Below are 22,832 nucleotides of genomic sequence, written 5' to 3'. Positions count from 1 at the left end.
TCTACCTAAGAATATTCATTATACTCTATTTGTTTGAGCGGGTTGGATGTTAGGTGCCCTTGAAGGCACGGGGAGTGGCGGTTCTTTTCATTAGACCGCCTATCAACTTTGCTCAGTTTCTGTACTAAGTCATTATACCTTCACATATTTTGGTTGTTAAGTGGAAGTATCGCTAGGTGCCTTTGTAGGCACGGGGAGGAAGTTCTCCTCTTCCTTATAATCACTGCTTTGTGTACCGCACTTAATAAGTGTTCAAGTGAGAAGTCCGTTAATGGTACAGACAGCCGATAATTTATGCGATATTAGACTACCTATGTCTTTAGGCTGCTGGTATCATTTGGACAGTCCTACTACTGCCACTATAACAATATACGCCTACAACTAGACCGTTAATAAGTTACCAATCCAGCTACACTGTGACAGCCTCTATACAATTGTGACCGTTACTATTTTCCCGCGGGCACGGCGCTAAAGTGCTTGTTCCCTCGGTATATCCCTACCTATATATTCCTAATTCAGGACGGAATCCTACCACATGGGCCTACAATATACGTAATTTTCCATGTGTTACCGCAAGAAGGGTTTGAGGTTATTCACACACCTACCCAGCGGCCTGGAAAAAACTCAAGAGTCCTAATATCCCCTACTATATATTAATAAGATATAGGTCCTGGAAGAGATCGTTCTCTCTTTTTTATTTAATTTTTTTCATGTATTACACCTATGCTGGTTTTTTAGGGTAACACTTATTTAGGTTTTCAGTTTTGTACACTAGCACGTTGTGGTTTTACATTTATGAATAAAATTTATTTATTTTTCTTTGCTTTATTTGCTGAGCATTTTACCTAAGGTAGACTTTGCCCTACATATTCTGTATATAGCTCACCTTAGTCCTCTCTGCATTTACGTATCTTTGAGCAATAACTCAATATACACAGGCAGGGCCGGCCTTAGGCCCTAAGGCGCCCTGTGCAAAAAATCTTCACAGCGCCCCCCCCCCCCCCCCCCCCCCCCATCATACCCCTTTATCCATGTACGGTGTGTGTCAATATGTGTGTAGTGTAGTGGTAGCTGGGGGAGCAGGGGCAGTGTAGTGGTAGGTAGGGGATCAGGGGGCACAGTGGTGGTAGGTGGGGGATCAGGGGGCACAGTGGTGGTAGGTGGGGGACCAGGTGGCACAGTGGTGGTAGCTGTGGGAGCAAGGGTAGTGTATTGGTAGGTGGGGGAGCAGAGGTAAAGTAGTGGTGGGTGGGGGAACATGGGGCACAGTGGGGGAGAAGGGGTAGTGTAGTGATAGGTAGGAGAGCAGGGGCACAGTGGGTAACTGGGGGAGCAGGGGTAGTGTAATTGTAGGTTGGAGAGCAGGGTCACAGTGGGTAACTGGGGGAGCAGAGGCACAGTGGGAAGGTGGAGGAGCAGGGGCACAGAGGGTAGCTGGGGGAGAGGGGGCACAGTGGTAGTAGCTGGGGGAGAAAGGGCACAGTGGTAGTAGCTGGGGGAGAGGGGGCACAGTGGTGGTAGCTGGGGGAGCAAGGGGAACTGTAGGTAGCTGGGGGAGCAGGGGCACTGATAGGCTAGGTGGGGGGGCAGGGGGCACAGTTAGGCTAGGTGGGGAGGAGGGGCACTGTGTGCAGCGGGGGGAGCAGGGGCACAGTTAGGCTAGGTTGGGAAGCAGGGGGCACAGTGGGTAGCTGGCGGAGCAGGGGGCACAGTGGGTAGGTAGGGAGCAGGGGCACAGATAGGCTAGGTGGTGGGCAGGGGGCACAGTTAGGCTAGGTGGGGAGGAGGGGCACTGTGTGCAGCGGGGGGAGCAGGGGCACAGTTAGGCTAGGTGGGGAAGCAGGGGCGCAGTGCACAGATAAGCTTGGGGCGCAGTGCACAGATAAGCTTGCTGGGGGGCGAGGGGGCACAGCGGTGGTAGCTGGGGTAGAGGGGGCACAGTGGTGGTAGCTGGGGGAGAGAGGGCACAATGGTGGTAGCTGGGAAGCAAGGGGCACAGCGGGTAGGTGGGGAAGCAAGGGGCACAGTGGGTAGGTGGGAGAGCAAGGGCACAGTTATGGTAGCTAGGGCACAGTGGATAGGTGGGGGAGCAATGGGCACAGTTAGGGTAGGTGGGGAAGCAGGGGGCACAGTTAGGGTAGGTGGTGGGCAGGGGGCACAGTTAGGGTAGGTGGGGAGCAGGAGGCACAGTTAGGGTAGGTGGGGAGCAGGAGGCACAGTTAGGGTAGGTGGTGGGCAGGGGGCACAGTTAGGGTAGGTGGGGAAGCAGGGGGCACAGTTAGAGTAGGTGGGGAGCAGGGGGCACAGTTAGGGTAGGGGGGAGCAGGGAGCACAGTTAGGGTAGGTGGTGGGCAGGGGGCACAGTTAGGGTAGGTGGTGGGCAGGGGGCACAGTTAGGGTAGGTGGGGAAGCAGGGGGCACAGTTAGAGTAGGTGGGGAGCAGGGGGCACAGTTAGAGTAGGTGGGGATCAGGGGGCAAAGTTAGGGTAGGGAGGAGCAGGGGGCACAGTTAGAGTAGGTGGGGAGCAGGGGGCAAAGTTAGGGTAGGGAGGAGCAGGGGGCACAGTTAGAGTGGGTGGGGAGCAGGGGGCAAAGTTAGGGTAGGGGGAGCAGGGGGCACAGTTAGAGTAGGTGGGGAGCAGGGGGCACAGTTAGAGTAGGTGGGGATCAGGGGGCAAAGTTAGGGTAGGGAGGAGCAGGGGGCACAGTTAGAGTAGGTGGGGAGCAGGGGGCAAAGTTAGGGTAGGGAGGAGCAGGGGGCACAGTTAGAGTGGGTGGGGAGCAGGGGGCAAAGTTAGGGTAGGGAGGAGCAGGGGGCACAGTTAGAGTAGGTGGGGAGCAGGGGGCAAAGTTAGGGTAGGGAGGAGCAGGGGGCACAGTTAGAGTAGGTGGGGAGCAGGGGGCACAGTTAGAGTAGGTGGGGAGCAGGGGGCACAGTTAGGGTAGGGGGGAGCAGGGGGCAGTGTGGTGGTAGATTGGGGAACAGGAACTCCTTCCTGCTTCCCCTAACTTACCAGAGGGTTCGCCTGCCTGTAGCTCCGCCCCGCTTCCCATGTAGCTCCGCCTCCGATCTGCGTTTAACCCCGCCCCCTTTCTCTCACTGAGATCCGAGTGGGGAGTCTGGGGACTCTCAGTGAGGGCAGCATTAAGAGGCAGGGGGGCGGAGCGCGGCCACGGTACACAGCGCAGCCTGTATTAGGGGAGAGCTCTGAGCTCTCCTTCACAGGCTGTCACTAGGAGAAAGTGCGAGCTGTGTCAGCCACAGGGCGCCCCCTGGTCCATGGCGCCCTGTGCGGCCGCACAGCTCGCACACCCCTAAGGCCGGCCCTGTACACAGGTACACTTTTGCCCTCCCTTGTTGCTATGTTACTTTTGGGGTTACCCCCCGTTCTATAAAAAGTGTACTTCCCCTGTGGCTCTTTCGTTACTCCCTGTTTTCCTCTAATGCCAACAGTACACAAAGTCTATGAAGAGCAACCAATACAAATTCAACGCCTTATATTTAGTTACTTCATTAGTTTGACTGCAAGAAAAATAAACTTCAAGAAACAGAGTCTGCATGTGGGCAGTAGTTCAAATGCCTGCATTTTCCTTCAGACCAATTTATCTGCAAAGTAAAAAAAAATAATAAAAAAATAAAGCAATATCCTTATAGGAAAAGCTATTTTTGTAACAGTTTTCTTTCAGTAACAAGTTCTTCAATAAGCAGTGGGTGTGAAAGGTGGAGTACGGAAATTCCCTCAAAACAAATTTGTGATAGCAAAAGCCCAAGAAAGGTCACTGTCCTTGCTTTGAAATTGCCAACAACACGCTTTGGGCACAGTGCTGAATGACAAACATACACCCCTGGGCGGATTACAAGATAACATAACCCAAACAAAATCATCCCTTGCCATGTGGGAGCAAAGGAAATGTCTCCTCAACAGTATGGCTTAACAGCTTCCGTTATTTCCATCTACCTCAGTCAGAAATTGTATACATCCTTATTTCAATGAGAAACCAAGCCTGATAAAAGGGTTTACATGGCACACATAAACAACTGCTAGGCTGGTTCAGAACATACTGTAAATATGGCATTTAACAGACATAAATAAGACTGCGACTATATGTCAGTGTCATCTGAAAAGAAAAACAAATATGCAGACGGATCAATCAAGAAAAATAAAGTCTTGTGGATTGAGCAAAACAGAGCTGTGTTCTTTTAAATTCCAAGATGGATTTTGCAACTAAACTAAAATGGAAATAATCTTACTATTGTGCGAAGACACATTGTTTTACTATCATAGGCCTCGTTTTAATATTGTTGAATGAGGTTTTTAAAAGATTGTTTTAAATATTTTTTGGATAAACATTTAAAATAATTTAGTATTATAAAAAAAAAAAAAAAAAACATTTTAATTACGGTATATCATAGATATATTAGCTTTTTTTTTTTTTTGAGGGGGGAGGAGGAGTAAAGTTTCTCCAAAAATATGAAATAAGTTGAAAAGCCTATCCAACTATATTAAATCAATGCTATAGTCTTTAAAGCAAATGGACATGCAGGCGTCAAGGTAATTAGGTTTGAATCTATATATAATGCTGATAAAAATAAAAATAAATGGTATGTAGATTAATGGGATAGAAGCACCATAACCATTACCGTGCACTGTACTAGTTTATGATGCCAGGAGTCTCCTTATGCCATCACTTGGTAAACGTAAAACTATTTCTTAACAGTTGGAAACTTACCTAGGCTGATGCTCTCAGCTAATGAATTCCATCCAAATAGGAACACCGTTGATATCAATTGTGGAAGATGAACTTCCACTTAAGATATACCAGAATTGGCAAGAGAGATCACAGCTGCTTAGAGGAACCATTTAAGTGTCAAAATCTTTGAAAAAGGTTTGACTTCTAGTCTGGGTCCTTGCTTGGGACTCTTGGCACCATAACCTATCTACAATGCTGTGTGATTATGGACCTAGGCTGACCCTTTAAAAGACAATTTTAGGTGGCGATTGATTATGACTCTCTATGTCTCAATAGATACAACTACATCCATCTGTCACCATGTAACTGTCAGGAAAAGCAGAGGATTCTCAACAAGATTTAAGCCAGCACCCTAACGAATGCACATGAGGAAAGATAAAAAGTTGTATTAACAGATATCAGAGTGGTTGGCCTTAACGTTTAATAAGAAATAGTAACAGAGGCTAAACTGACACTACAGGTTTAGAGTCACTAAGATACCATTAGAAATAGTAACCTCAAAGTCAGGAAAAGCTAGGCCTCATGAATGGTGAATCAGGATAGGAACAAGTCAAAACCTGGTCAGTAACAGGAAAATCATAAGCAATCTTTAACGCATTTACCGGCTAGCAAAAATTATGCAAGGGCAGTGGACCACAGAAGAAACGGGTTTATACAAATTCAGGCCCTTGCATTGGTTTTGCTCATTTCTGCGCAGAAGCACTGAGCAAAATAGGAAATGAAATCTAAAAAAATAATAATTAAACAGCACAAAGTTTGCGGTTCGCATCAAGTTCTTTCAGAGCCAGAATAATGAGTCCCTCTATCTTAGTCTGGTGTTAAGTTCAAAAATGTATTTAGTTATTTTTCAAACAACACTCTAGTTTACTCTTACTATCCCGTTTATATATATATATATATATGTTTGGGGTATAATCAGAAAGAGACATGTCTATGGTTAATATTATAATACTATAATGTGTTAATACAAAAAAAAAAAGTTTCACCCTCAAACATGTAACATGAGGTTTCTGAGACTGTATAAATGTTCTAAAACACATAATGAACTATGTAATTATCAAATTCTGGGAAAGAATAGTTGATGTGAATATTATCAATTAATATTAACATACAGCGATAACAACGTTTAATAAAATATAGGTAGGCATTGTATTATACAAAGTTCAATAAATATTTTTTTACAGAAAATTTAGATGGGAAGATGCTTAAAGCAGCTTTTTTTTTTTAAAAAGTGCAATAAAATTATACAACATATACATATTTCAATACTAATACAATTAGTAAGCTGCTAATAAGGTGTGAAGTAGACATAAAAAATAAGCCTTGCATATATCTGCACACGTAAAACATTTTTCTACTGATTATTGCTGACTAGTATAGAACAATTTTATTGAAAGAAAAGAAGGATTTCTAGCGGCAGGAAAAAGCGTTCTAAGTTTAATATCTCCAGAAATAGCAAGTGGTCTGACCATAAGTGGTGCCCACCCACGTGGAATGCTCACCATGCAGAGGAGATCCAGATGGACTGCTGGATAGCCCAGGTACAGGACTGCATCGACCTCCTTGCTTTGAAGTCAGCTCCTGTTCAATCTCTTCCAGGCCAGCACTCTTTTGAAACCGGCTCATGCGGTTCACCACGCGGGGTGACATGTGCGTGCGTACACATGGCTGACCACCATAAGGATTTATGGGGAATACGTGTGAAGTTCCACGGAGAGTGCTCACCACCACCCATCGACAGTCATGGCTAAAGCAAATATCCTGCACCTATGGAAAATATAAAGAGAAATATTCACTCAGTGCATGTCTAATTGCTATCAGATGTAGCACTTCTTAAAGCACATTTAATAAAACTCTGCAACGTTTTCTAATGGAGTCATCACCCAAGCTTGCTCCACATTTAGAGAACAATCAAACACTCTTTAAAAAATAGCAAAAAGTGAAATAGAAAAAGAAATTAATGCACACTAAATTTACTTTAAAATACATATTTTACCCATTGAGGACTACGCATAAGAGCAAATGATACAACAAAGCAATTATAGAAAATATTTATTTTTATGTCTGTACTTTCTACTGCTACTGTTGGCACTTTTCTTAAAGAGATACTATAGGCTGGAATTGGCACCCTCTCTTTATATCGGTGGCGGAAGAACAGGGGTCAGAAGTGCAACTGGGTCCTCTGTGTCTCCCCCCGCCCAAGGAGGTGGGAGGATATTTACTAAGGCAGAGTAGGCACCCACTTGCTCAAAAGGCAGGTGCCTATTCTCCGGATATATACTGTGTCTTGTGTGGTGGGCTGTAGATGGGCGACAAGGGAGCTGTAACCTTCCTGCTCCTCACAAGCTCTGCGGTGATGACATGAGCTGTAATATAACCTTACTTCGGACCCAGCATCCCTAAACGGCGTGCAAGGGAGCAGTGAATAGGAGCAGGAGGATTATAGCAGTCACACTAGACCCCAGGGAGAGAATCCACACCCCCCAAAAAAACAGAAAACTATAATAAAACTTATTTTTGAGTTTGTCTGTGTGTGAGAAAATATGTTTATGTGTGTGTCTGTCAATGAGTGTGTGTGTGTGTGTGTGTGTCAGTATGTGTCTGTCAGTGAGTGTGTGTGTTCAACCCTTTGGTCACAGGTTTGAATCTCGGCAGGGTTGACTCAGCCATCCTTCCGAGGTAGATAAAATGAGCCCCCTGGATATTGGGCTAAGGTAACATTCCCAGGACGTACTTGAAAACCAGAGTTATCTGAATGTGCCTTGCCTGGTTAAATACTTTGTTGTTATTGTTCGTATTAATTATTATTATTATTATTATTATTATTTTGTTCAGTGGTGTTTTTCATATCTCATAAACCCCAGTTGAGCAGGTTTTAAGAGGAAATTGTGTTTATTCCCCAGTTGTAGTTACACTCATCAGAATGGGAGAAAGTATATGAACAATAATTTTACGATAGCCATAGTGTCAAGGTAACAGTTTTGTAATATAGATGATCTCTTACGCTGCCAATCCAAGTTCTGTGGGTGCCTTGAGATGTCAATGGAGCTGGCCGCAGAGAGATGGAGAGATAGGTCCATCCAAGTTGAGTGTATGATGTGCACACACAAAAGATCTTGGATAACAAAGGAGGAAGTAAAAATTGCTGTCTGATGTCAGAAAGCCAGGAGCTAAGAATATAGCTGCAGCAATATTAAGCAAATTGCTGCAGTTCGAAGCCTGTCTCATACAAGAGACATGGGCCTAAGTATTCCTTGCAGCATAAACATTGCAAAGGTTATTCTGGTGCTTAGAATTACACTTTGATCTCTGCACATTTGAAAAATAACACTTAAAGTGAACAATGACAGGCTCATGAAATGTATAACAGCCCTGTGTAATGTAAAGATAAAATATATATACGGTATATGTATTTATGCTTGCTTACCCATACCTCCCAAATGTCCCTATATTGAGCCAAAACCCACCAGTCCCTCTTTTCTATTCTAATGTCCCTCTGTCTGTTTGTATAACAGAGCTCCACAGCAATAATATTCACAGTAATTTGTCTTTAAACTACAATATTTTGCATATCGGCCAATGTGGTGTAAATAAGGTACATTGTTCTAAATTACATTTTAGATGCATAATTGTTCTTAGTAAGTCAACTAAAAGTGTTGTAAATCAGTTTTAATTTGGGTGGGGGGGAAGAGGGGGAGAAGGAGAAAAAACAAAAAAAACAAAAACAAAACACTTTTACTGGAGGACAATTATATTGTCGGCCATGGAAATCTGTGATAAAATTAGCTTTTCAAAGGAAATAATGATGTTAATGATGTCTCATGAAATATTTAACAATAAAGAGTCAAAATGTGGCACTCCAGCTTACATTGTCTACATTTCCCATTAATCTCTGCAGGTTTCAGAGGTTGGAGGGTCACAGATGGACAGTTTTTTTTTAAGTAACATTTTACAGTTTATCACCTTTTTATTGCCAAGTAATAATGATTTAATTTTTTTTTTTTTTTTTTTATTAAATTAAGTACCTGAGCCATGTTGCATGACATATAGAAGACAAGGTTATTTAAGCTCCATAGTGAAAAGTGCTTCACAATTCACTCCTCAGCTGTGTTTGTCAGGTGTCTTCCAACACAAAATTGCTTATACTTCAAAGTTAATGCCAACATATTGGGCATGTGAGCAGTAGTGGACTTTCCGGTTTCCTGGGCATGTTTGTTCACATGAACATTAAAGAGCAGTGAGTAAGGGGCATTACGTTATTTTGTTTTAACGCACATCAGTCCTTTAATTAGAAAACATGCTCTAAAAATAGTAGTAGGGATTCAGAAAGAAAAAAAAAAACCCAGTAATAAATGGTTAAAAACTATAATTCTCTTTTAACTCTTTGACAACAATGACAAATTATTTTAAAATGGTTTGCTTAAAGCCAGAGGAACTGCTGATGAATTCTGCAGGACTGTGGATTTTATGCTTAATATGTAATGTATTCTCAACTCTGCACAAGAGGAATGTGAACATAACCGTTTCAATCTGATAAATTAGCTGTTTACACAGTCGGCTTCATGTAACTTTCTATGCACCTTCCTTGGTGTAGCAAAATACACAGAATTAAATAGAAATGGAACTGAGCATACAATGCCATAAAACCTATAGATTTTTGTCGTGGTTATGCTACATGGAGTGCTCCTTTAAAAGGATAGAGCAACCACTGGTACCGGATGCTATTATATTTCTGCACAGAATCATGCAGCCTCGTAGTACATTTCTGTATTTCATTTTTATATGAAAGTGCTCTAAAGGTTGAAAGATTTTTCATCTCTTCTCAACACGTATTTGACCTCTAAAACCCCAATCACCCTTGTAAAAATAATAGTTTGTTTTATTTGTAATTTCTAAATTATTGCTTGATAAAACATATTTCTATACAAACCTCTACATTATAGGAAATATAGGATAGAAAACGAAAACAACATAATCTGCTGTCCAGACAAGATAAGGGTGATCATGATCAAATATTAAAACTCAAAGGTGGAGCTGTAGTACAAGCGGAAAAAAAAATGTTTAAAGTCTTTGTTGGTTAGTTAACATTTAGCACATTGGCACTGTGGTATCTTGACACGAACATGCTTTTTGACATGAGTTCTTTGCAAACAGTTAAACATACTTTCCAGATTACAAAAATTAACAGATAAGGTAATTGATGTCAGCGCATGTCACTTTACCTTAGAAAAGGTTAGATTTTTATCTTTGCGAGGAATATTGTATAAAGGTTAACTCATTTAGCCAGAACGTAAAATTGTATTAATGTACGCTCTATAAAAATTTTATTTTTTATATTCTATAAAGTAAATTTTATCTCTTGTGCGATCGCCAACATTCCACTGTACTTCCATGGAAAGGGTAGAAAACAACATGCCAATAAAAAGGGCATGGGGTGAGGGGGAAGGGAGGGTCAAGCTGTGTTGTTAAAGACTTGATAATGAATTTAAAATAAGGACTAAAAAATAGCACCCTTAGTCTTAGATATGTCTTCATACATATGTATGAAGAAATTATTTTGTATGCATGCTAGTGCTATAAAAAGCCCTGTATTTTAGAGAAAAAACAAAACATGCACAGTCCAAATAGCAGGACTGGAAGCAAGAGAAGCTGGAAAAGGAAACTATGGACAAGGAGTGAAAGCAAGTGAGGTATAAATAGTAAGAAACAAAGGGACAGCAGATGGAGTACTTAAAAGAAGGACAATGAGTAAGAGCAGGAGAATAGAAATGTTAGGATAGGAAGCTATAGCAGGTGGAATAGAAATGTTAAGATAGGGAGCTAAAGCAGGTAGAATAGAAATGTTAGAATAGGGAGCTAGTGCAGGTGGTATACAAATTACATTTTTATTGCCAAATAATAATGATTTTTTTTTTTTTTTTAAATAAATTAAGTACCTGAGCCGTGTTACATGACATATAGAAGAAGAAGTTCTAAGGAACTAGAGCAGATTGAAGAGAGATGTAATGATAGGGAACTAAAGCAGATTGAATAGAGATTTAAGCAAAGGGAGATAGAGCAGGTAGACTAGAAATGTTCGGATAGGGAGCTAGTGCAGGTGGACTAGAAATGTAAGGATAGGGAACTAGAGCACATTTAATAAAGATGTAATGATAGGGAACTAGAGCAGATTGAATAGAGTTGTAAGGATAGGGAGCTAGAGCAGGTAGAATAGAAATGTTAGGATAGGGAGCTAGAGCAGGTGTTATAGAAATGTAAGAATAGGGAACTAGAGCAGGAGGAATAGAAATGTTAGGATAGGGAGCTAGAACAGGTAGAAAATAAATGTTAGGATATTAAGCTAGAGCAGGTGGAATAGAAATGTAAGAATAGGGAGCTAGAGTAGGAGGAATAGAAATGTTAGGATAGGGAGCCAGAGCAGGTGGAATAGAAATGTTAGGATAGGGAGCTAGAACAGGTAGAAAATAAATGTTAGGATATGAAGCTACAGCAGGTGGAATAGAAATGTAAGAATAGGGAGCTAGAGCAGGTGGAATAGAAATGTTAGGATAGGGAGCTAGAACAGGTAGGATAGAAATGTTAGAATATGGAGCTAGTGCAGGTGGAATAGAAATGTTAGGATAGGGAGCTAGAGCAGATTTAATAAAGATGTAAGGATAGGGAACTAGAGAAGATTGAATAGAGATGTAAGGAGAGGGAGCTAGAGCAGGAAGAATAGAAATGTTAGGATAGGGAGCTAGAGCAGGTGGGATATACATGTTAGGATACTAAGCTAGAGCAGGTGGGATATACATGTTAGGATATGAAGCTAGAGCAGGTGGAATAGAAATGTAAGGATAGGGAGCTAGAGCAGATTAAATATAAATTTAAGGATAGGGAGCTACAGCAGATAGAATAGAAATGTTAATATATGGAGCTAGAGCAGGTAGAATAGAAATGTTAGGATATGAAGCTAGGACAGGTGGAATAGAAATGTTAGAATAGGGAACTAGAACAGATTGAATATAAATTTAAGGATAGGGAGCTACAACAGATAGAATAGAAATGTTAGTATATGGAGCTAGAGCAGGTGGAATAGAAATGTTAGGCTAGGAAACTAGAGCAGGTGGAATTGAAATGTGAAGAGAGGGAGCTAGAGGAGGTGGACTAGAAATGTAAGTAGAGGGAGCTAAAGCAGTGGGAGTAAACATAGTAATTCAAGAGTGCAAGAGGCTATGGAGTAGAAATGAAAATGTATAATGCATATAGATAAGGAGCCAGAGACAAGCTAGAAAATTATATAGAACAGCGACTGAGAGCAGGTAAAGTGTCCGAACACTCTTACAGTATACAGCTGAGATAGAATGAATAAGATACATGAGTACTGCATAGGCTATGGTAAAGGCTGACAAGTGAGATAATTTTCAGCAGAGAGACCAATTTAGGGTTAAGTGTTCATGGCTTTGGAGATACAAATAATGTTAATTGCTGACAGAATAAACTGTATTAAAGTTGCCCTGTCATCGTTTGGGGACTTTGCCAACTTCACAAAGTTACTGACTGTGACATCCTCGCTGGTGGTCCAGTAGCCGGGTAAGGGGGCTTGGTAATGGTGAGTTTACTTACCTGAACCTGTCCATTGCGGACGCCACCAACTTGATCCAGCATTGTCCTCTTCAATGCCGACGTCACTGCTGTGCTCTAGTGCATGCATGAGACTACAGCATTGAGGTTTATAGGGGATTGTGCAGTCTCCATAGACTTTTTTGGGATTGACTGTGTAGCCCCTTCCATGTGTCAAAGAAAGTCAGGCGGAGGAGAAATATAGAAACAAAGTGGTCCTTACTTTGTCTCTGTATAAGTCTTGACAGGGTTTGTATATCAGGGAAATTCCAACACTTACTGAGTATTTTAAAGATTCTAACTTTATGGAATACAAATTTTTCAGATAGAGGAGTGAGGTGACAGTGCCGCTTTCAAACAAGTATCAAATAGCATTGTGACCATAAGACAATTAACCATAGCATGACTAATACAGAATTTCACATTTATAAAAGTATTTAAACAACATACCAATTATCTAGCTGAACTATACAACACTGCTCTTTTTTAATCTTTTACTTGTACGTGTCAGCGGCACAGGGCAATGTTTGTTTTACCTCCGTTTATATTTACACACGCATCCTGCAGTCAGCTATAGCCACAGTTTTTTGAGACAGAACAATCAAAAGTCAAGAGTAAATGTGAGATAACACAGAGGTTTTGGGCATCAGCCCTGGAGTGCTGTCATCCTCACGTATTTGTTCTGTGTCCAGAAAATGTTAGGTTCAGGCTTGTTTTATTTCATCTGTTTATACATGGAGATCAAACAGAGCGGTAAAGAAAAGTAACCAGTAACACACTTTTATCAGTAGGTCTAACTTCTCATTCCAGTTTGTACATTGGACATCCTGTTTACCTGCACTTTCAAGCAAGACTTTTCTATTTCATTAGTTTGTTTGCAATTACTATTTAAGATAATTTCCCCCACTCCTTTAACATCGTTTGTTTTCCTGTTTGATAGTTTTTAAAAGGTAAATTCCATACGCCTATACACAGAGACATCCGTGACTTGCTTATGTTGCTTTTTTAAACAGAACGCTTTTATTTTCTAATGAACATTCTTATTCAAGAATTAGAACGATTATTTTGTATGAAACATTTTTTTTGTCATGAATCAATCAGATATATTCAATATAATATAGACAAAAGTTATTTTGTAAGTAAATAATAAAGCAAATAAAACCATAAACTAAAATAAACTAAACTAAATATGCTCTCTCTAATTATCTGGGTATTTGAGCTTGAAGGTAACTCAATATCAGGGGCAACTAGCTTGAGGTGTCTTGTTTTGGGAGGTTGATATTATTGGTCTATGGGGGGGTTGGCCCACCATAACTCTGGTCAAGTACCTGTCTGTACATTCAGAAGTGGGTTTAAAGGACCACTATAGGCACCCAGACCACTTCAGCTCAATGAAGTGGTCTGGGTGCCAGGTCCCCCTAGTTTTAACCCTGCAGCTGAAAACATAGCCGTTTCAGAGAAATGGCTATGTTTATATTGAGGGTTAATTCAGCCTCTAGTGGCTGTCTACTTGACAGCCACTAGAGACCGCTTCCGGTTCTGGTTTGTTTTCCTGGCACTATAGTGCTCCTTTAATTTTGGGTCTGTCTGTCTAATTTATTAAACTGTCTAATTTATTAATAAATGGATGCCAAGTAACAAATATTATTTTTTTTTTAACAAGGTTTCTACCCAGCCCATGTGAAATTAGAAGATTTTCATGTGGATTAATGATAGTGAAGGGGTAGGGATATCATGTTTTCTGTCATCACCCTCAATATGCCAGTAATGGGGAGATACACAAGGATCTACCTAGTAGTTGTGTCATAATTTTCTACTCGTTTCCAGAATGCCTTGATTCCCGCAAATCTCCAAAAGCAAGTCTGCTCAGTCTGTCCCACATTTCAGACAGCTAGCCGAGACTCTAAGTTTTAGGGGAAAAATTTTTTAGAGGAGAATAATGCATGTGATGCACATTAATAGGTTGCTGTTTTTTGGGGTTTTTTTGATTGGGTAACTAAAATAATAGGTCAGAGTGGTGCAGTAGACATTCCTTACCTAGATTTCAGTAAGGCTTTTGACACTGTTGCACATAGAAGGCTTATCAATAAACTGCAATCTTTAAGTTTGGATTCCAATATTGTTGAATGGGTAAGGCAGTGGCTGAGTGACAGGAAACAGAGGGTTGTAGTCAATGGAGTATATTCCAAGCATGGGCTTGTCACCAGTGGGGTACCTCAGGGATCTGTACTTGGACCCATTCTCTTTAATATTTTTGTTAGTGATATTGCAGAAGGTCTTGATGGTAAGGTATGTCTTTTTGCTGATGATACTAAGATATGTAACAGGGTTGATGTTCCAGGAGGGATAAGCCAAATGGCTAATGATTTAGGTAAACTAGAAAAATGGTCAGAGATGTGGCAACGGACATTTAATGTGGATAAGTGCAAGATAATGCATCTTGGACGTAAAAACCCAAGAGTGTCAGTGAGAGTGTGTGTGTGTGTGCGTGTTAATGAGAATGTGTAAGTGACACTGTATGTCAGTGAAACTGTCTTAGTGAAAATGTGTATGCATGTCAGATTGTGTGAGTAATAGTGAGTGTGCTAGTGTGTGTGTGGCCATGTAATTAGATACCTATATATTAAATTATAGTTATAATATATTAATAGAATTCTATATTAAACCGAAAAAAATTTCACAGTAACATAAATTAAATCCCAATATTATTACAAATGCTTTCCTTTGGCGAACAATCGGACACTGGAGGTCCTCATGCATAGCGTGAGGACGTCCAGCGTCAGATACTGGACCCATAGTCCGTTGCAAACCAGAAAGTCCCCCTAGTTGCTGTCTGGTAGACAGCCACAAGAGGTGGAGTTAACACTGGATAGTAATGATTGCAGTTTCTCAATAACTGCAATAATTACTATTTGCAGGGTTAAGGGACATGGGGAATTGCATCCAGACCACGTCAATGAGCTGAAGTGGTCTGGGTGCCTACAATGCCCCTTTAAATAATGATGCAAGTCAATGTCATCAGGACACTCACTTCTAGTGTTTGCTTTAATGACATGTAATATGTAATATGATCAGACTCACGATGCAGGCTGTCCTTTGCAAAATACATTTATAGAAGTACATATAAAATAAACAAGGCAAAAAGATTTTATAAATCAAAGTTAATAACTATAATGCATCCATACATGGCTAACCCCCCCCCACATAATTTCATTACTGAAAAATAAATAAAGAAAAAGGAAAGAAAAAAACTGTGAACGCACTACTCAGTCACATGGAAAGGGCAAACACTTCGATCATAAAATTATTTAAACACGATAGCAGAATACTTCATTTACCAATAATAGCATTCCTCTGGCAATTGTAGGCGCCAAGTTTATGCTGCCGCGGAACTGGTTTAATATCTTGGGAGCAGTTAAGAAAGCTAATACTCCTCTTCTTGGTAAGATGTTACACTGAATCCAACTGCACTACTAGGCACTGCATTAAAAGCATGTTAGCAACACAGACAAATTTGTAAGCACTTTGCTGGTTTCGAAACCCTTTTTGGGCAAAGTTGTGATGTGCAAGGTAATAAAGCATTTATATGTCTTGCACCAGAGATGATTTAAAGCTAGATCTATCTATTGGTTTTACCCTATATGCACTCTTAACAGGAAAATTGTTGTCAGATGAAAGCTTTCTCACGAAGTCAGAGACCGCAGAGCAGCTCTACTCAAATAATTAGGCATGCATTCTCTATTTTATTTTGTTTGCAAGATGACTTATTAAAGTGCCAAGCGTCTTAATGTGGTTCAGAAAGTAAATTTATTTATTTTTTTTTTTTTGGTCCCTTTTTGCAAACAGTCCTCCGTTTTCCATTATAATCCTCATAAACTGATCTAGTGGGAGCTATCTAAAAAATGCATCAAAGCTAAAACAGCACAGTAAAACCAAGTATAAATGTGAGATTGACCCTTCATGACAGTTTAGCATTTATGTTCTGTGCGCTATGCAACAGAATTATAGTTATGGGGAACTGGCATGAGTTGTAGGCTTTTAGATGTTACATGTGCAGAAGTAGCATTGTGACAACCTGGATTTATTTGATTTAAAATAGTGGTCGTTTATGCAGGCTGGAAGTTATAATCACAGCCCAGTTTTTTTTTTTTTTCTTCTCTTTTGGGGACACATGTTCACTGGTAAGGATTCACTTACAAAGCCATCTTCGGAAATACATACAAATTCAGTGCAGTTTATTCTCTAAACACATATAGATATCAAATATGTAAATTATATATTTTGATTTGAATTTGTAGTTTGTTTGCAATTCACTAAAATTATATGTTTAGTGAATAAGCCTCAAAGAACACAATTGGATGACATATTAAATCCTGACTGATTAAACATGGCTGTTACAAAACAATCTGCAAACATGTCTAAAACTCCTGACTTGATAAAGACTCAGAGAGGAGCCGAAACGTTGCCTCCACTTTCATGTTCCAAAAAAAAAAAAAAAAAAAGACTGCCATTCAGGTGTGCCTGGATATTTATTTTCTTCCATTTGATGTCTCTAGAATTTGCCCTCTCTTTTTGGAGCACCCTGCAGGAAGTATTGCCCCTTTTTAGTGTGTGCATTATATGCTTGTTTTTTTAATTGTATTATTTGCAAACATGTTTAAAACTAGACACACAACCAAAGAGACAATACAACGAACCCAGCTTCGTTTTTTATTGCCTCCACAATATGAGGAAGGTAAATACAAAGGGTCAGTAATAGGCATGAGAGCATCTACTGACACGCTCTATCGTTGGCTGTCCACAGGGAGAAATAGTGTACAGTACTTCACTACTAGACTACTTTAAAACATCAAACCCACTGCAATTTGTTTTAGAGGTTATGGCGCAAGCAAAGTTCTGTCAAAACATTATATATGGTTTAACATAAAACAGGGATACCGATGCCTACCCTGACAGTTGCCAAAAAAAATAATAAGGAATATCACTCACTCATTATCTGTTAGTAATGATTAGCGGTGAACATCGAGGATAGCTTAGCTTTATGATAAAGCTAGCTAGAAAGAGATATTGAATTAGGCTACATAGATGAGGTCCAGGCACTTGAAATTACGCTCAACCACATATATTAAAATAAGAAACTACGCTCATTGTATTCTAATAGTACCATAAAATCCCAGACGGATATTATTATTTATTTATAAAGTGGTAACAGACTGCATAGTGCTAAATATAAGGACGATAATACAAGAGTAAACTCAAAGTGATAAAGAGAAACCAGTAGGTATTCTGTGAATAATTAGCAACACTGGGCACTCATTATTTGCAATAAGGAAAAAATAGGGATCATGTAAAAATTTGGTGTGCAATATTCAGGAATAAACAGTAACTAGAAAGGGTATGAGAACTACTTGTACACAGTGGCGGAACTACAGCAATCGCAAGGGTCACAGCTGCAAACGGACCCGTCACGTCAGGGAGACCGGCCGCCTTGCGGTCCCCTGCGACCGAGATAGCCATGTGTTGCACCGCTGGGGCTGCATTGAAGAGGCCCATTGGATGGCCCATGCTGTTAGGGCCACTTGATGGCAATGAATTTCCAGGGGGCCCAGTCAGCGCTGCGGCAATTTAACAACGCGACCGGGCCCTCTGTAATGAGCTCAGACACTTGGAAGGACATGACAGCCCCGGTCACTTCCTCCCAGGAATCACCGGGAGCCGCGCAGGAGGAGGAAGGAGAGGAGGGAGTCAGAGTGGTAACTCTGACTCCCATCAGCTGGAGCCAGCCACTGTAACCCAGGGAAAGTCACCCTCCTGCACCTAAAAGGTAGGAAAGAGGAGGGTGGCTAAAACGTTTTGCATATGTGTGTGTTTGTGTATCTGTCTACATGTATGTATGTGTGTGTGCTTATGTGTCTCTGTATGCACGTGCCTCTGTAAGTGTATGTATGTAGGTGTCTGTATGTAAGTGTCTATATGTAATGTGAGTTTCACTGTATGTGTGTCTGTATGTGTCTCTGCATGTGTGTTTGTATGTATGTGTATATATGTATGTGTGTATGTATGTATGTAGGAGTTTATATGTATGTGTCTATAGGTAAGTGTGTGTATCTGTGTGTGTCTGTAGGTATGTGTTATGTCTGTCTGTATGTGTGCCTGTATGTGTGTGTGTGTGTGTGTGTGTATGGAAAGATGTGTGTGCGCCTGCATGTGTGTCTATATGCGTATCTGTAACTCTGCATATTTGGATATCAGTGTATGCCTATGTGTCTGTATGTGTGTCACTGTTTGTATCTGTAGGAGTGTCATTCTGTGTAATGTTTGTCATTAAGTTTCTGTGTATCTGACCCCCAATGATAATGTAAAAAAAAAATGGTGTGGTCTCTGCGAGGCAGAGGAGGAGAATGTCCCAGTGTTTCTGCCAAGCGTGAGCCCTCGGTTCTATTCAATAAAGAGGATATTAAATAACAATTTTCCTATCTTATTTGGGGATAGAAAGTTAAGAAATATTACTAAATATGAAAAGCAGTGGTTGCCAGACCATTTTTATTTACATCAAGAACTAAAAGTGATATCACTTTGTTAAATAAAAAGGTGACATATAAATGTGGTATTAAACCTTGCATGACATGAGCCCAAATTTTGGTGAGTGATAGCTTTTTAACGGGACACTATAGTCACCAGAACAACTACAGCTTATTGATTTTTTTCTGGTGAATAGAATCATTACCTTAAAGGATCATTATAGGGTCATGAACACAAACATGTATTCCTGACCCTATAGTGTTAACACCACCATCTAGCCCCCATTGGGCCCCTCATGCCTCCATAAATATAGCTAAATCTTACTTGTATTCAAGCCTGAAGCTGTAACTCTGCATGCTGCTTGCCTAAAAAAATCAAGAAAAAAAACCAAAACAAGCAGTCTGCTGACATCATCAGAAGTGGTAACCTGATCCAATCACAATGCTTCCCCATAGGATTGGCTGAGACTGACAAAGAGGCAGATCAGGGGCAGAGCCAGCATGATTCAAACACAGCCCTGGCCAATCAGCATCTCCTCATAGAGATGAATTGAATCAATGAATCTCTATGAGGAAAGGTTAGTGTCTGCATGCAGAGGGAGGAGATACTGAATGTTTGGATGCATTTTAGGCAGCCATGACTAAGGAAGGATCTCTAACAGCCATCTAAGGAGTGGCCAGTGACGTTATCACTAGGCTGTAATGTAAACACTGCATTTTCTCTGAAAAGACAGTGTTTATAGCAGAAAAGCCTGAAGGTAATTGTAACGGACCATTTTGCACACAAGAGGTTAAAAACCGTTTAGGCGATATTCCCCTTTCAGATGCACAGGCAGCTACTGCAAGCACCAATCTCCTGAACTGCAAACTACACGAAGCCTCCAACTCCCGAACAGGAAACACACGGACACTGGAAACAGCCGAACACGAAAAGCATACAATCAGCTTACACTCCTGGCAATCAGCATACAATCCAATTCCTCCCAAAGAACGAGACGTCACTTCGTTTGAGGGTCAAGCATAACTGATTTACTGGGGCTACCTGCCCGGCTTTTATGCAGGTCTTCCACCTGGTGGACACTCCCCTAGGGGACCAGATGGAAGACTGGGAAACATATTGGACATTGACCAATCACAGACATACACCTTTAAACACTCCCACAATTACATCACAATCCCTCCTCTCTATTCTGGAGATAATTGGGAAGTAATCCAATTATCTCCCAGGACAGAGGCAAAACTCCATTGAGCACATGTTATTAAAAAGACACAAAAATACCCAATGTTGTAAATAATAAATAAAACACATACATTCTACATATCCCCAGATAGCTTAGATCTGAGCGCACATTATTACCGAATGGCGCTCAGATCCCATACATACAGTTCAATCACCATGGAGCCAAGGTCTTTCCCATAGTCTTTCGTTACACGGATAGGCTCCATGGCATGGCTATCTGGGGTGATGCAGTTCATACGGTTAAACTACCGAATGAACAGGCATTCGGATACACTACCGAATGCAGAGGTAAGGAGGCTGGCGGGTCAGCGGTGTTCGTGCAAATAAGTGTCCGTTTCCAGTTCCATAGTTTGGGCGCTGAACACCGCTGGCCGATCGGGAGTTAAAATGGCCACGTGTTCGGCAAACCACCCAGCGTTCGTCAATTACTATAAACACTATAAATGTTATAAATTTTCTTACCAGTTGCAAGAAACAATACATAGAACAGATAAAAAGATTGCATGCACAAACACATTAATTCTATAATGGACTATAAGATTCCAAATCTCCCCCTGGAGTTCATAATTTTCAAAAATGTAATGCAGGTTACCTATATACATTACCGCCAAATATGTGGCACTCAAACAGCAACATTTAAAAATAGAGGATATACGTAGGGCCCTGAAATATGTGGAGTCCAAATGGATTATTTGCATGCAGAATATGATACCTAAGTGGTTAAACTCAGTCTCTGATGTGACGTTTTTCGTGTAACAATATTTTGATCATGAACATCCATGGATTTATTGTCATTTGTCACTTATAGTTCCTTTATGATTTAAATTTTTTATGTATATAAATATATGTTTTACTGTGTTTTATAGCATTATTCCTGGTGTATACATATGGAAGCATCTGTCGCCGCCTCCCAGATGTCTTACCATTCCCCACTCTTTAAGAACTGGTGGAGTTCTGTCTCCCATTGTGAGACGTAGGTAGGTGTTTGAGCCTCACTAGTTGGTGCACTCAGTTGTGTGTACAAGAGGGTGATGAGGCCGGCACGTGGTCCATCTGACAAACACAGTGTCTCGTAGAAGGTGGCCGCCGCCGCTCCAACAGAGGGGCCCTTGGCGAAGTCCCTAAATTGGAGGTACCGAAAGTGGTCCCTAGGGGGCTAGGGTTTTTAGGTCATCGAAGGTTCGGAATGTAACCGCATGGAATAGGTGGTAATAGCTTTGGATCCCTGTGTCTTCCAAACCCCTAAAGTCTCTGGGACATAAGCCGGGCAGGAAAGCTTTGTTGCGGAGGTATGGGGTGAGTGTCAAAGTCGGGTGCATAAGTGCATATTTATGTGCTGTAATGTCCCAGATCCTGATTGAGTTCAGGATTGCAGGGCATGTGGTGTGGAGCTCCGGCCTGTCTGCCTTGGGTACCCAAATCCAGAACTGTTGAAGGTTGGTGCTCATGAGAAGTGTTTCTAGGTCAACCCATCTGTGGGTATCTGGTGGCGAGTGTTATTTAACTATTTGTGCCAGCTGAGCCAACAGGTAATAGAGGTGGAGGTGGCCTTGGGTACCCAGATCCAGAACTGTGGAAGGTTGGTGCTCATGAGAAGTGTTTCTAGGTCAAAGCATCTCTGGGTATCTGGTGGCGAGTGCCATTTAACTATTTGTGCCAGCTGAGCAGACATGTAATAGAGGTGGAGGTGGGGAAGGCCCAGTCCTCCCCTGCTTTTTGGTGTGTATAGGGTTTGTCTTGCGATCCTGTGCCTCTTTTTTGGCCCATATAAAGTTGTCTATTGGTGTCTGCAATGGTTTTAGGTCCCCTTTGGTTACCCTAACCGGGAGTGACTGAAAGAGGAACAGGAGGCGCGGTAATAGGTTCATTTTGATAGTGTGCAGTCTTCCTATCCACGAGGTGGGTTTCTCATGCCACCTGTTGAGGTCTAAGAGTAGGGTGTGGATCAGATGTTGATGGTTTTCTGTGTATAGGTCGGCATGGTTTGGTGTCACCCAGGTATTTAATGGGCTGTGGACTGATTTTTAGACCTGTCGTTTGTTTTAGCGATTTGACGTCTGTGTCTGGGGTGCCAAGGGGCATGCCAACCGACTTATCTAGGTTTATTTTATATCCCATGAACGAAAAAGGATAGATGCTAATAGTCTCAATGTAGGTAAAGACCTGAGGCCATGTGCATCAACTGGATATAAACATAGCCACGTAGGAAATAAATATTAATAATTGACTAGACTAACCCAAAACAAAATTGAGACCATGAAATAAGTGAAAAATAAAGTATATACAAGTGTAACTAATGCAACTATGCATCCAAAGTAGAAGCAGGTAGAGGTCACTTCCAAGTAAATAAGGGGATATGATATAAGATACTGAAATAAAGCTTTATTAGGAGACTAGCTTAAATGAAAAAAAAATCAATCCCAACTTATGACCCCTATGTCTGGACACTTGTGCTCCTCTGGGTGTTGTCTCCTAAAGTACTAGATCTCGAACCCTAACTGTCCAGGGTATACAAAAACCCAATGTGGAGCCATCCAAATGAGCTAACTAGCAATAATGGATCAGGTCCCTAAAGTAAAAGGCAGTTTAGGGCTGTTGATCGTGGTCACAAAAAGACCAAACAAAATGTAGGATTGCTGCACAATAGTATCCAGAGCAGAAATACTTTCAGATAGAAAAGAGAGGGAGTAAGCAGTATGAAATAAGGAGGTCAGTTT

General features: G+C 41.1%; 1 protein-coding gene across 4 annotated transcripts in view; it reads right to left on the bottom strand.

Annotated features, from left to right (window-relative positions):
• BCAS3 (BCAS3 microtubule associated cell migration factor) overlaps positions 1-22,832 on the bottom strand; it is a 1,245,307-nt gene that overhangs the window by 793,807 nt on the left and 428,668 nt on the right. For all 4 annotated transcript variants that reach the window (XM_063455132.1, XM_063455142.1, XM_063455152.1 and 1 more), the window contains exon 15: positions 6,255-6,519. In XM_063455132.1, coding sequence (XP_063311202.1) covers positions 6,255-6,519 — 265 coding nt within the window. The remainder of the gene's footprint in view (positions 1-6,254; positions 6,520-22,832) is intronic.

The sequence above is a fragment of the Pelobates fuscus genome, chromosome 1 (genome assembly GCF_036172605.1).
Source record: "Pelobates fuscus isolate aPelFus1 chromosome 1, aPelFus1.pri, whole genome shotgun sequence".
Lineage (NCBI taxonomy): Eukaryota > Metazoa > Chordata > Amphibia > Anura > Pelobatidae > Pelobates > Pelobates fuscus.
This window is presented reverse-complemented; position numbering and strand designations above follow the sequence as displayed.